This window comes from Tauraco erythrolophus, chromosome 6 (assembly GCF_009769465.1).
Source record: "Tauraco erythrolophus isolate bTauEry1 chromosome 6, bTauEry1.pri, whole genome shotgun sequence".
In the NCBI taxonomy this organism is placed as follows: domain Eukaryota; kingdom Metazoa; phylum Chordata; class Aves; order Musophagiformes; family Musophagidae; genus Tauraco; species Tauraco erythrolophus.
In genome coordinates this window covers 18,287,569-18,301,544 of record NC_141470.1, presented here as the reverse complement: position 1 = coordinate 18,301,544, position 13,976 = coordinate 18,287,569, and the positions used below count along the sequence as shown (strand labels likewise).

Sequence of the window (13,976 nt, the reverse complement as noted above, 5' to 3'; positions counted from 1 at the left end):
TGGGATACTCAACTCCCAGCACTCAAAACCACCCATTGCCTAGAGATTTCAGTGAATCAGAAAAATTTGCCACCGTCACAAGCAAACAATCACCACTTGGTTTGCCATGAGGTGGGTAGGAGTAGATTTAAGACCTGATTAGAAAGATGAAAGAATATTTCATTCTTCTTACCTGCTTATTTTATTTGAGAGAAATACTCATTGGAGAAAAATAGCAAAGTTTTGTGTTATCTCATCCTCCATGCTTCGTCTGCGCAGTCTAGCTTGGAAACTCTTGGGGCAGAGACCACAACTGAAACAAGCAGGACCTTGGCCTCCTGCGTCAGAGAATCCAAACAGCCACTGCCCAATTCCCAGCTAGTTTCCACTGTGCTAAAAAGTCATGAAATTAAGGCAACGAATAAGACACCATACTGCATCTTGCAAATCCTAGCTCTTCAAAACGTGCAAATCTTAGCTCATGAAAGGAGTTGCCTTGAGGGAGGTTGCGTGTTTGTTTATTTATTAGACAGATCAGCAGAGAAGAAAGAAGAGGGATTGTTCAATCCCAGATTATTTTTTTTTAAAAAACAAAGGTAGGGGTTGGGGAAAGGATAAAGGATGAAGTGGACAAAAATAATCAAGTTTGGAAGAAAGGATGCAAATTAAACAAGCTTGGAAGGAGTTAGTAAAACGCAAGCAAGACACAGAGACTAAACTAAAGTTAATTACTTCTGACATGATCAGATCATCTGGTTGCGTTTCAGGCTGCGTGCGCTCTAGGCTGGCCAGCGTGAATGGAGAGGGAAAAGAAAGTAACTCTCCCCTCTAGGTCCCTTTGCCAAGTCTGGGCTGCGCGCTCTGTCCAAGATCCCTCTTTCTTTGCGCAGAGAGAGGGGGGAGAGAGGAGAGAGAAACACAGTTAACCACCTGTCAGGGCTGAGGACACAATAAGGCAGCCCCCAAAAGAGCTTTTCATGCATGCGTAATATATTTGTTCAGCTATTCACTTAATGAAGCTGATAAATGTGATGCGAAACAATAGTCAAGTTAATCTATTTAGTAAAATGTTTTGAGACTCTCAGGCGATGTTAAGGAGGGTAGTGTGTTCGGGGACATTTTCATTTCAATACGCTCATCTCTCCCCTCTTAGGGGGGTTTCAGGCAACCTATGTGAATATAATTTCTTATAAATGTGTCTTTAATGGGTTTAATTCACCCTTGCCAGCTGTTTTTTTAGCTATTTTGTAAGAGCAAAACAAACGTGCCAGGCTTGGAAAGCTAGTTAAAATTAGTTTCGGTCACTGGGGCCAAGCTATATTTCCTGCAAACCATCTGCTTGATTGGCACAATAGAAGGATTTTCAAGAAAAAGGGGGGATCTAGAAGAGCTTTGAACGAACCAACAGTTACTGTTCCTTGTGCTGAATTCTAAAGGTGAAGCCTTAGGTGTCTTAATATAGCTTCGCCCCCGCAGCCTCCATTCAAGCTCCCGACGAAGTTAGCGTTAGGGAGCCTGGACACGCCGGGGACGGAGCATCCGTCCTCCCGCCGCTCCCCGCCCCCCCATCCCCGGGAGAAAAGCAGAAAAAGAAAACAAAATAAAACACGTACACACACACACACACACGCTTCTTCCATAGCTTTGGAGAACGAGAAGCCGCGGGGCTGCGGGGGCCCCGCCGCCGCTACCCGCGCAGGGGCGCGGACAGAGGCGGCGGAGCGGTTCCCGGCTTGGGAAGAAGGGGCGAAGATTGGCTTTCACCTGGCTGCGGGAAGCACCAGGGACGGGTTTGGCTTCCTCCGCCGGGAAAGGCGTCGGGGAGGAGGATGCCCCGCGTGGGGCCGTTTCCTGGCGGGACAGCGGGCAGAGCGGCGACGGGGATTGAGACGTCCGGTCCCCGGGGGCCGGCGGGGATGCGGGGAGAGGGATGGAGGGTCGGCGCTCCCGAGCGCGGCTCCGCGCCTCTGGGGAGGCGCTGGCCCAGCCCCGGACGGCTCTTTGGTCTCCGGATTTGAAGTGCTGGCTCTCCCAATTTCATGCGGATTATCAGCCTCGGACCGGGACACACGCAGACTTCAAGCCCTACCCCACCCCAACCCCCTCTGGTTTTGAGGGGGGTGGTGGGTGGCGGTTTCTTTTTTTTTTTTTTTTTTAAGCGACAGCGAGTGACTTTTAAGAAATAAATTTGAAGATAACGACATTAAAATGAATGGCAGGAAGCACAAAACGGCGTGAGCATAGGTCAAACGGCATTAGTCACAGGTTTTATCCTGCGACATAAGAATTCCCTTCTCTTAAATGATCACTGCCTTTGAAAAGGCACTTCCAAAGGAGATCGCTTAAAATAAGATCCTTTCGTCTGATTTCTTGGTTTCTTATAGCCTATCTTCCCTTTCAATAGATGTCTAGTCCCTTTTGCCTTGGTGCTTAAGGAATTCTTTGAGTGTGCTCAGACGCATCACAAGGAACCGGGTCCACGTGTGCCCCAGCATGCGTTTGACCCAACCTTCCAGAAAATGTCAGAGCCTCTTTTTTAAACCAGAGAAATTAGCAGCAGTTGGTCTATAGTCAGGCAAAATGCCCCCAATGTATATGTAAAGAAAGGAGTAAATCATCTCAAAGGAAACGTATAATGACTGTAAAAAAACTAAGTGTTCTCGGCCCCGCCCGGGCTTCTCCGAGGCGCCGGAGCTGTGTTGGGAAATGCCGGGGGCGGGGAGGGTGCGCAGCCCAGGAGTGCGGCTGCGAGAGAGCCAGGGAGCAGCGGAGAGAGATGGGCCGGGGGGAGCGTAGGGGGATGCCAGGCAATTATTTTATTGGCAAAGCCCTGTTGGCTTTGTCCGTTCCCTACCCTCCCACTCGCTCGCTAATAACACCTTGAGAGCAGCCGTGGGTATAAAGGGGCTTGAGAGAACCCCGGAGCGCTCCAGGTGGGGGTAAGAGGAAAGCTAAACCCGGAGCAGGACGAGGAACCTCCGCTTCTCCTCCCCTCCCGACACGGTGCCCGAGCGGTGCCCGCCGGGAGCGGGGGGCAGGTGCCGGGGACCCGCAGCGCTGCCCGCCGGCACTCCCCGAGCCGTTTGGGGTCTGCCCGCGCTTTCCTTCCCCTTTTTTCTTTACCTGCTAAGCATCAAGATGAACAAAACTGGGGACGGGGAGGGTGTGTGATTTCAAAGTGATGCTTTCAGACAGCGGGTCTTCCACGGCAGCCTTCTGCAGATGCTCATCTGCTGGGGGCCGGCGTATAGCACCGGGAAAGCTTGTCAGGATCATACGATCTCGAGGGCTGATTCCGTCCTAATAAATAACTTTTTGATTTGAATCAAGGGAGAGGTTTAACAGACTTTCTTTCTTCCCTAATGTGATATAAATCGCAGATGCACTTTTATTGAATGGTTAAAGCATCGACATGGAGATAATCAACACAAAACGTCCGGACAAAAACCATCGAGATAAATAAAGCTGGTTAATAAGATTTTTGAGAAAGCTTTGTGTTAAGAAGTAAAAAGGGAAAACAGCTGAAGGTGACAGTTAGTTCATGGTTAATAGGATAAAGGCTGCACGGTTGAGCTGCACACTTCTCCTTGCAAAGGTTCAGCCACACCAAAGGACTGAATAGGGTGCTTTTAAAACATTGGACATTTAACACATCTGTTATAGTCTTTAACAGAGAAATCAGGTAAAAATCACTCTCAATAGTCGCTTTCATCACCCAACTCTAAAGGAAATTAACTACACTTGCGCCTGTTTCTATATTTGCCACCGCAAACGAAACCTCTCCGCCAGAAAAATCCCCGTTTTCCACTTTTCCGTTCGACGATGCTATTTGTCCCTCGCACCAAAGTTAAGGGACTTTAGGCTCTGTGGCACCGAGCCGAACACACCTCCAGACATCCTGCGCACGACCGCAGATAAAAAGCGAGTTCAGGTGAATTTGGGGGTGTCAAGAAGGCTTCGAGGCACCGATAAAACCGAGACTAACTCAGACCGCTTTAGCCAAAAAAGATCCAAAGACTATAACACTGTATTCATTTTCCACATCGGAGGGTAGGGATTTCCACTATTTTTAATGAGGATGATCTTAAGCGGACCAGCAGACTGAGAAGCTGAGGGGGCTGTTCTGGTCCCACAAAGCTGTTCCGATATTTTCTGTGTTCAACGTTCAGATTTCCTCGGAGCACAGTTTTTGCCGGCTACGACAAGGTTTACGTTTTGGTCCGATTCGGGCAAGCCCCTTGCCTGAGCGCACGTACACGAGACTCTTATGGAGCTCGGATTCTAAAAATAGAGGTTAATACGTCAAACTCGCTTTATATGGGACGGATAGAAAGATAACGCCGACTATAAGCACAAATTCTGCTGCATACTAATAGCAGGGGACAGAACGCGCTCAAATCACGACGGGATCAGCTCTCCGAATATTCCCCCCCTCTCAACAGAGCTTAGTTCCACCTTTTCTAATTTGTATTTTCCATTCCACAAAACCCGTGCTTTTCTGAGAGCCCGCAGATAAGTTTATATGAATATTTATTGATTTATTTCCTAAACTCAGCAGGGGAGCGGCAAATAAATTTAGTGCTTTCTTTAAATAATTCCCTTTCTACGAGGCAAGATGTCATTCGAAACTTTTAAATAGGCATTTAATTAGCCTGTGTGTGTTGCCTCTGAACAAAACCCTGCTGGGAGCCTTTGGAGCCCTGTATTCCAAAGAGGCGGTCAATATGCAAAATTGATGACTACACTTTCTTTGTGGCGGGGCCATTGTGCCCCAGTTGCTTATGAAGTCTAATCCAATCATAAATTGCAGCCCCGGACCAATGGAGAAGCCCAGAGCTCGCCCTGAATGAAGCTCAAGTGGAGAACTTTGTTGAACCCCATTGTTGGGGCTGTCACTTTTGAAAGAGCCTCAGCGGGGCTGACCACTATAAAACCCACCGTCCAGGAGGAAGGGGCAGAGAGAACCCCGCCAGGCTTCCTAGCTGGATCTTTACCAAACGAGGTTTGCAAAGCAGAAAAAAAAAAAAAAACACCAACGAAAGCAAACAAACAAACCGACCAACCGGCGGCCCCAGCCCTGCTCCGCCGACAGCCCCTGCGATGATGTTCCCCAGCCTCATCGCTCCGCCGACTGTCTACCCCAGCCTCCTGCGGCCGACTCCCACCCTCACCTTGCCTCAGTCGGCTTTTTCCGGCCATTCCAGCTTCCTGGTGGAAGATCTGATCCGGATCAGCAGGCCCACCGGTTACCTGCCCAGGACTGCCCCCCCACCCAACATGTCCCCCCCGACCTCGGCGGCCAGGACGGACTCGGCGACGCCGGAGCTCGCCAGCTCCACCACCACCGCCGGCTCCAAGAGGATCTGCTCGCCACAGACTTCCAGCAGCGACTCCACTTTCCTCAAGTTTGGAGTCAACGCCATCCTCTCCTCCGCCCCCCGCGCCGGTAAGCGGCCCGCTCCCAGCCTCCGCCCCGCGGCTCCGAGGAGCCGCGGAACCCACCGCCTGCAGGAGGGGGGCTGAGGGAGACGGTTTAGTAGAGGGTTTAGGAAAGGAAAGGAGGACCTAGTACCGAGCTGCAGAGCCCCTCGGCAGCGCTCGTATTTTGGAGGCGAGGGGAGCCCTGCCGGGATGCTGGTCCCGCTCCGCCGCCCCCGGAGCGGCCGCAGGACGGACCGGAGGGGCGGGAGGGAGGTCCCACAGACGGGTTTCCTGACCGACTCCGGCCTCCCGAGTGCCGCTTTGCTGGCAAAACTATCGCGGCAAGAGTGCCGCTTTTCCTAGGCGGTTCCGAGCTCAGTCTGGCTATCTTTTTTTTTTTTTCGTGGTGGGGGGAGGAGGGAAAGTACCACCGCATTGGTCCCCAGACCAAGCGACAGACCCAGCCGCGCCGTCGGTCGAGTCCAACCGGTGGTAACCCTTTGCTTAATTTAATTTCATTTATTTACTAGAAACTTCCCCTGCCTTACTTCAGAGCGTCCCTCCAAAGACTTTCTCCTTCCCGTACTTTGAAGGATCCTTCCAGCCCTTTATCAGATCTTCCTATTTCCCAGGTAGGTCCTTAAAAGTCCTTCTCCCTCCGGGCAGACCTCTCTCCACACAGAGCCCAGTAATATTTCTCCGTTCCACACCCCCCCCCCCACTTTCCCCGGGGGTTATGCTGCAGTTCAGAGGTTGGAGGGAGTACAACACCCGAGCATCAGTCGCGCCAATTTGATGCCCGATTTAGCACAGGCAGCGACTGCCTGACATCCCCTGCCCGCTCCCCCCGCTGATCGGCAAATTAGCCGGGATTGTCACGGTCCCCGGGGCGAGGCGGGTCCCGTCCCCCCCGTCCCGGTGCCTTCTCCCTCCGCTCCCCCGGGGCCGCGCCGCCGCTTTCAGCACCACGAGGGGAGCGGTCAGCTCCCGCCGCCGCCCGCGCTCCGCGCCCGCGCAGCCCCCGGGACGCGCTCCGCGTGGAGGCAGCTCCAGGGAGGCAGCCCGCTCCGCTGCAAAAGCTGCTCTCCGCCCTCTCCTGTCGCCCCCCCCCCCCCCGCCCCCCAGTCTCTCCGCCCCCGCCGGGTTGCTGGCGTTTACCGGCGGATGGAGGGTACCGCGGGCGCGGTTTGGATTCGCTCGTCCACCTTTCCCGTGGACGAATCCTCCCCTCCTTCAGCTGGGGTCTCCCACTTCTCGTTTAGCCCGTCAGTGGTATTCGAACAACATGGTCTCGGCGAGAAAGCGGGCTAGGGGGTATGATTGTTACAGCACTGAACTGTTACGAAGCTGAGAGAACAATTTAAAAAAAAAAGAAATCTAATTACACAAACAAGCTATTAATTGAAAAAGAAAACGGGGAAAAGGAGAGAGGAAAAAAAAATAACCCGAGCTCTTCCATTCATCCTCCGGATAATGGAATTTGCTTCCTTTCTCCAGCATGTGAATAGCCTAACAATAACAACTTGAGCTTTATAAATAGCTTTTCATGTCCATTTAATGAAAATGATTTGGGGAAAGAGACGATTGTGCCATCAGTATTCTCCCGAGAAGCCTGGCATGCCGTTGTGTTTAGTTTGAAAGTGTAAATCTCTTTTGTTCCAATAATATATGGCGTTAGCTGCTTGTCCTCAGTCTTTTTCTGTTAGTTCATTACTACACAATTACCATTCACGCTTCATTAGCATCTCTGTCTCTCTTGGGGAGGTTTTCCCCCCCCCCACTTGTTTTTTTTTTAAGGCAAAACTCTGCCCTTTTTATCATACCAATGCCATTGGGAACTAGGCAATGTGCTAATTAGCTGTTACTTTTCATGTCTTCGGATTGAATTCTCCAACTTTGGAGGAGGTGGAGGGGGGAGAGAGAAGAGATTAATATAAAAAGATGAATACTGATTGATCAAAACTACATCTGAAGAGGAGCGGTTTTGTTCAGAATCAGAAAAGTCCTCATTTTCATCTTGAGCATAATAAAGCGTCTGAAACCATAAAAGCATCTGAAAAAAAAATAATCAAATGCTTCTGAGCAGGAGGGAAAGCTTTTTTATTATACCTCTATCTTAGCCAGTACGCCTCGCTTTGCCTTTTCAGGCTGGAGACCTTTGAATCTCCCAACAAAACCGACCACTATTGATCCATTTTACACGTTTGAGTTGATAGATCTAATCCCAATGATCACTGGCTGAATGAGAGCCCTTAGTTAAGCCTAAAGCTCCTTTTCACAGCCCCAGGTTGATGGGTGCCCACCCCAAGGGCAGGGAGGGGGTGGTGGGGGCCAGTCCCACTCCGCTCAGAGCTGTGTGTTCCCCCTGCAGCCACCTCTGCCGTGGTTCCCATCCCTGGCACCTTCTCCTGGCCTCTGGCCGCCCGCGGCAAGCCCCGCCGCGGCATGCTACGTCGTGCCGTCTTCTCCGACGTGCAGCGCAAGGCGCTGGAGAAGATGTTCCAGAAGCAGAAGTACATCAGCAAACCCGATAGGAAGAAGTTGGCAGCCAAGCTGGGCCTCAAGGACTCGCAGGTGAGAAGGGTGTTGGGTGGGGAGGCCACAGGGTCTGTGAGGAGCCAGGAGGAAGCTTGAGAGAAAGTGAGAAGAAGGGGACAGAAGAAAGGAGAGCTGACCATGACCAGTGGAAAGCCCAAAATGAGTTACAGGGCCATGGGCATCACAAATCCTAGCTGGGTGAGTAGAAGAGGGCAGATCACAGCCTTATTGCCTCCTGACCTCTCTCCAAGGATCCCTCCCCCCAAAGGTCAGGTTCTATGGTTCCTGCTAGCTTTGGTATGAACAGGGCATGAACAGGGTTTTGAGAGTGCAACCAAAGGCTTTTCCTGGTCTCTGTTTTACTGAACCATCTCATTTCTGTGTTGTTTTGCCTGCCAGGTGAAGATTTGGTTCCAGAACAGGAGGATGAAGTGGAGGAACTCCAAAGAAAGAGAGCTCCTCTCTTCTGGTGGCTGCAGAGAACAGACCCTACCCACCAAGTTCAACCCTCACCCAGACCTCAGTGATGTAGGCAAGAAATGTTCAGGAGAGGAGGAGGAGGAAGAAGTTCCCCCCGTGTGCCCACCCAGCCCCCAGCACCCCTTAACCTACCACCAGTCCCCTGAACATCTACACTTGAGGGACAGACTGGACTCCCAGATGTCTCCTTCTCCATCCCATTCTAGCAGCCCCAGCAAACCTTCAGACTTCTCAGACTCAGAGGAAGAGGATGATGAAGGGGAAGAGGAAGAAGAGGAGATAACTGTCTCTTAGATCACCTGCCTGCCCCTACCATCACATGGGCACATTGCAAAGATGTAAATAAAAGAGTGCTATAAATTGAAGAGGTGATGTTCCACCCAAATGTCCACATGCTTCTCCAGTGCAGGTTCTTTATCACATAGCCGCAAGACTTTCTACTCATAGGTTTTCCTTATTCTTTACCCCACGTGGAGCTTTTCATATTCACAGCATCTGCTAACACTTCCATAACTCTCTCTGCTTAACAACTGACACTTGCTCCATGAGCTGCCATCCAAAAACATGCAACAGGCAGCTTCTTGCTTTGTAGCAGGGAGGAAAGCACAGCCTGTGGGAAGGGAAACTTTTTTCCTCTGATAAGAAACAATAAAAAATACAATATAGATACCAATATAGATGCTGTGACCATTTTTGCTACCTTTTAAGTGAATTTCCAACTACTATTAAGATTTCAAGAGCCTAATGACCCATCTGAGCTAGCAATCCTGTACTCCAAAAGTAAATAACATTGAGGGACACAGACCAAATGCTGCCTCCCTCCTCACCCAGAAAAAGCATGATACTTGTGCAACAGACCCGTTGAAATCCCTGGAATGACTTCTAAAGTATAATGTAAGTGTGCCTTGTGAAACGGAGGTCTCATTTATGTTTTTCATTTTAATATCTACATCAATACTATATTCAAAGCCCTGTCTAACCTGCCTTTTCGCCCACAGGCCTGTGCTTATTTTCCACTTTGCTTCTGCTATCCGTGGTGTGGACAAAGGAAAGTGGATACACCTCTTTGATTTTTGACTGAACTTTGCTGTCTTTGCACAGCTTATATGAACTGTACGCTATTTTGTACACTTACTCTGTATGGATGTTTTATACCAAGGTTATTGTGAATGAATATAACGATGGCTCAACAAGGTTTCTCTTTTTTAATTAAATGGTGGCTGAACTACAGGCAAATGTAGCTGTTTAATTGTGTAACTTATAAAGAAACACTTTTATTTTGTATTTTACCATGTACAGACTTTAAATATGTATATATAATAAAGCAAATGATTGTCAAATTAAAAAAAAGTAGATTTCCAAGTTTGATCATTCAGTAATACTTGGTTCTGATTTACAGGCTGTTGTAAGTTGTGTCTGGGGCCAAACAGGGAAAGAAACCTACCTTTTCTCAACAGTATAGTGATTCAGTAAGAATTGATCAGCTTCAAATTAGATAACCTTACAAGAATATCTACCTGCCTTCTACCTAGGGAGCAACTCAACCAAAGGATTAAAAATTTTCTGCAGTTAAAATGAATGCAAGTTCTTCCTCCTTACATTTAACTGCAGCTTAATTTCTGCTGCTGTTACCCTGTGGTCCCATCTAAAGCCCTTCTGCCTCTCCTCCTTCTTTCCAGCTATTGCCCAGGTAGGTCAGGGTGTGGACACTTGCCCTGCATCACCTTGCTAAGATATTACAGACTGGGAACGTGTAATTAGAATATTCTTATGGGGTACAGAAACAGAATAGGAGAGCTAGATTTAAGACAACTCTTCAGCCTTAAGTCCAGTCAAAGACCACTTCTACAACACAAGGCAAATCCATATCTGCATATTTTTTCAGATACAAATACACACTACAGAAATGTCCAGGTTTTCCACCTTGCATAGAGGTAGCAGAGTTCTGCTGAAACAGAGATTTCATTACAAAGCTTATTTTCTGATCCCTAGACTCTGGCTAGTGCTGACCACTCACAACATGCCAAAACAGCAGAAATAAATGCAGCAGACATCACCTGAACATGACTATTCCTGTGTGCTCCACTTCACTATGCTGCCACAGTTGCAACAAAAGGCATGAGAGGGAGAAGAGAACAATTCAAGTCGGAAGGGACCTACAACAATCACTTAGTCCAGCTGCCTGACTGCTGGTCAAAAACCAAAGCACGTTATTAAAGGGCATCATCTGAAAGCCTCCTAAACACTGCCAGGCATGGGGCATTGACCACCCCTCTAGGAAGCCTGTTCCAGGCCTTCAGCTACTTTCCAGTTAGGTAATTGGACACACCTAAGCCAGGACACATTGTCACATCTTCTGCCTAACACCTTGCAGCCCTTAGCAATTGACAACACACACCTGAGATATGGCAGAGAACAGATAAGGCACATACAGTAGTTATCCAAGCAAACAAAAAAGATAGTGAAACAGCACAGTATGGTTTGGTTTTGTGGTTTGTTTTAGTTTTGTTTCATGTGTGTGTTTGTTTTGTTTTTTTTAAAAAAAAAGCTTTCCAAAAAAGCTGCATGTCTCCCAAGCACACCTAAAACATCACACAAATGCACATTCTGGCACAATCTACCTGAGTACTCATCCACGGTCAAATAAAAGAGCTGTCACACGCATTATCAACAGTGTACATACTGAGGACGTGTTATTACCCATCAATTGTCTTTAAGTGATCAGAGCACGTCATGACAATGAAACTTATAACTTGAATTTTACTAGTCCAGTAAGCATAAGACCATAACTAAATAACCAATAAAACCAGAACTAGTTCAAAACATATATTTTGTTTTAAAATTCATAGGCTGCTCCAGAGACCACAGGTACCATCACACATACCAGAACACTTGAGAAAGGAACATGTTTAAAATAAAAAAAAAATATATTACTTATGCATAAACTCTCCTGATTCAGTGTTCAGCAGAAGCTACTTATCACTTACACCCTCTGCTCTTTAGAGCATGTCTGCACTTGGAATGTTACCAAAAGTAATTTTTTCAGACTACTGCTTTCAGCATGAGTGCTATTACACCTTATTCTGCTATGTAAATAGCCTCACTAAAGGAAAAATAACCCGAAATTGCTATTTAACAGGGAAAAACCCTTATCTGAAATGTAACATTTATCAATCTTACTTTTTTTCTTTTCTCCTTTCAAAAGTCTTTCCTTATGGCAAAAAGAACATTGTATAAACACCAAGCATAACAAACTGAGATTCAGTTATACCTTAAATACAAAATTAAAGAGCTGTTTTTGTTTTACTTACCAACAGCTGCCAGACTGCATCTATAACTCACAGGAAGAGAGGCTCCTTCTCAGAGGCTTCCATTTTATACTCTGGATGGCAAAGCCAGGGTTCACAGCTCCCATGTGATGGCTCATACAGCACAGCTGTGCCGAGAAACCTTTTGCAGAAGTAGCTACCCTTGCTGAGGGCTTATGTCAGAGGCATAAACTTACTCATTTTACCTCAAATGTGGAGAGATTCCTGTTGCTTTAGGAGGACCTGATGACAACTAGGTTCGTTCCTGATGTGCATGACATTGGGAGTTCAGCTTGGGTGTGTTTCTAAGGTCAAAATGTTTCATTATTTGCTGCTAACTTCGAGCGTCAGAGGCCACTTCCCCCTCTTGCCTGAAACCAGCTAGTCTTGATGAGGCTAAGAGAAAACTGTGGGCCCTGGAAATTAAGTATGTATGTATGTATGCATTTATTTAATGCAGCTCCCTGTATGCTTTGGGAAAGGAGGAAAGGTGATAAGAATCCTTTCCTGCCTTTGTAGAGATGCAAGATTTCCATATTGAGTCGAAGCATCCGCAGTTTTTGAAACGCTGGAACAAAGTAATCCTGGACGTAACCCACTCCTGTCACAACCGCTGCTTCATAATATTAAAGTGCTCTTTTTAAAGACCCGGTGGCCTAGAGTGGTCTTGTATGCCTGCTCTTCCTTGTCACAGCCAGGATGGAAATATCTGACACCAGGGAACAGGAGAAGCAGAGAGGGGGATTTATCTTTGGTGACTGTGAGCTCAGGGCAACAAATTCTCCATTATTTTATCCCTTAAAAAAACAGCTGGTTCGACATCTATGCCTGCTGTAATGCTGATCTCCCTCAGTGTGGGAGAGTGGCTTTGGGAAAGGGGAAGAAAAGAAAAGAAATTGCTTTCTCAAGGAGTCTGTGCTGCTTTTACCTGCAGAGCTGTGCGGCAGCATCCTCAGATGGCAGCAGCGGACCGTGCCTGGGATGTGGGGGCCCGTGGTGGCACCCTACAGTCCCCCTCCCCGGCTGAAGGGCTGCTCAGTCAGCATCCCACACAAGTTGGTGAGCTGGAAACATTTCCACCTGTGCCACAGTCGGGGCAGACAAGGCAGGCAGCCTCCTGCCCAGTCCTGTGCCGGGCGCGTTGCGCCAATACTGCCATATGGCCTTTGAAAAAATCACTGATCCAGATGTGTAGAAATGACAGCCACAGCTGGTAACACTGTATTCAGGAGAGCAGGTTTATACCATCTGTAGGAAATGCTATCTTTCCTAACAACAAGCAAAAAACTTACCAGCCAGCTCGCTTTTCAGTACTACAGAACTTGAGAATGTCACAGTTGAGCCAAAAACCCAAAAACATTTTTTTTAAAAAATTAAATTGCTTCTTTGAAGAACACCTGTCCTCCGAGAGAGTTTGAACTTTACAATTATCTTAAAGAAATAGAGCCTGAGATGCAAGGCTATAGTTTCCAGGAACAACCAGTGCAGGCTGAGGCTTACAAAAGGTTAAACCCCTACCCGTGTGCTCCAAGGTCTTTGTCCTACTACTAGTCTTCACTGTGCTTAGCAGGATCTTCAACTCCACAATGTTATGATCGCTGGACCCAAGGCTGCCACTGGTAGTTGTGTTGTAAAGTAAGTCTTACTGGTTTGCGAGCAGTTAATCTAGCAATGCGCTGTTCCTAGTCACCATGTTAATCGTCTGCAGTAGGAAGCAGTCCTCGGTGCCTTCCAGGGACAACTCATGCATTGCTGTGCAGTAGTAGATTGATAAAATAACCATGGCTGATGCGGGGGGGGGTGCGGGCAGAGAGCGGGAAGACAAAAACAGGGGAATACCTTTGCCAGAAATACTGCTGTAGATGAGGGTTAGTGGCTCACACAAACCTGAGCTTACGAGGTTGTTCCTCTCTAACTGGGCTTGAGCTTTGTGTCCTAACATCTGTTTTGCACTGGGTGGTGCTGGTTCATTATGATCCCAGTGAGAAAGGCACTCCAGCTCAGTGAGGTATCAAAGTGCTATTTGTTAGAGCTAACACTGTAAAATGAGAACAGCAGAGATAATCTTATATCCCTTTAGATGGCGAGAACCCCAAGCGGTGTAGCGTCAAAGGGGCTTCCAATCCACACACAGCACACTGATCACACCTCACCCATAGGTGTGGTCATTCCAGCTATTACATGATTTTTTTTTCTTACAAGAAAACAACTCTATTCATCATTTTTGTGGTCAAACAGAAAGGATGGACC

At 47.9% G+C, this 13,976-nt stretch overlaps 1 protein-coding gene across 1 annotated transcript; it reads left to right on the top strand.

Moving 5' to 3' along the window:
- Positions 1–5,079: 5,079 nt before the first annotated feature.
- On the top strand, positions 5,080–8,712 carry DBX1 (developing brain homeobox 1). The gene is made up of 4 exons (XM_086613998.1): positions 5,080–5,425; positions 5,931–6,032; positions 7,772–7,974; positions 8,338–8,712. The coding sequence occupies exons 1-4, from the start codon at positions 5,080–5,082 to the stop codon at positions 8,710–8,712; spliced, it is 1,026 nt and encodes a 341-aa protein (XP_086470124.1).
- The last annotated feature ends 5,264 nt before the right edge of the window (positions 8,713–13,976 follow it).

Coding starts and splice junctions, on each gene's coding strand:
- DBX1 (XM_086613998.1), top strand. CDS start 5,080: ATGATGTTCCCCAGCCTCATCGCTCCGCCGACTGTCTACCCCAGCCTC. Junction 6,033..7,771: donor CAGATCTTCCTATTTCCCAG/GTAGGTCCTTAA, acceptor TTCCCCCTGCAG/CCACCTCTGCCGTGGTTCCC. Junction 7,975..8,337: donor TGGGCCTCAAGGACTCGCAG/GTGAGAAGGGTG, acceptor TTTGCCTGCCAG/GTGAAGATTTGGTTCCAGAA.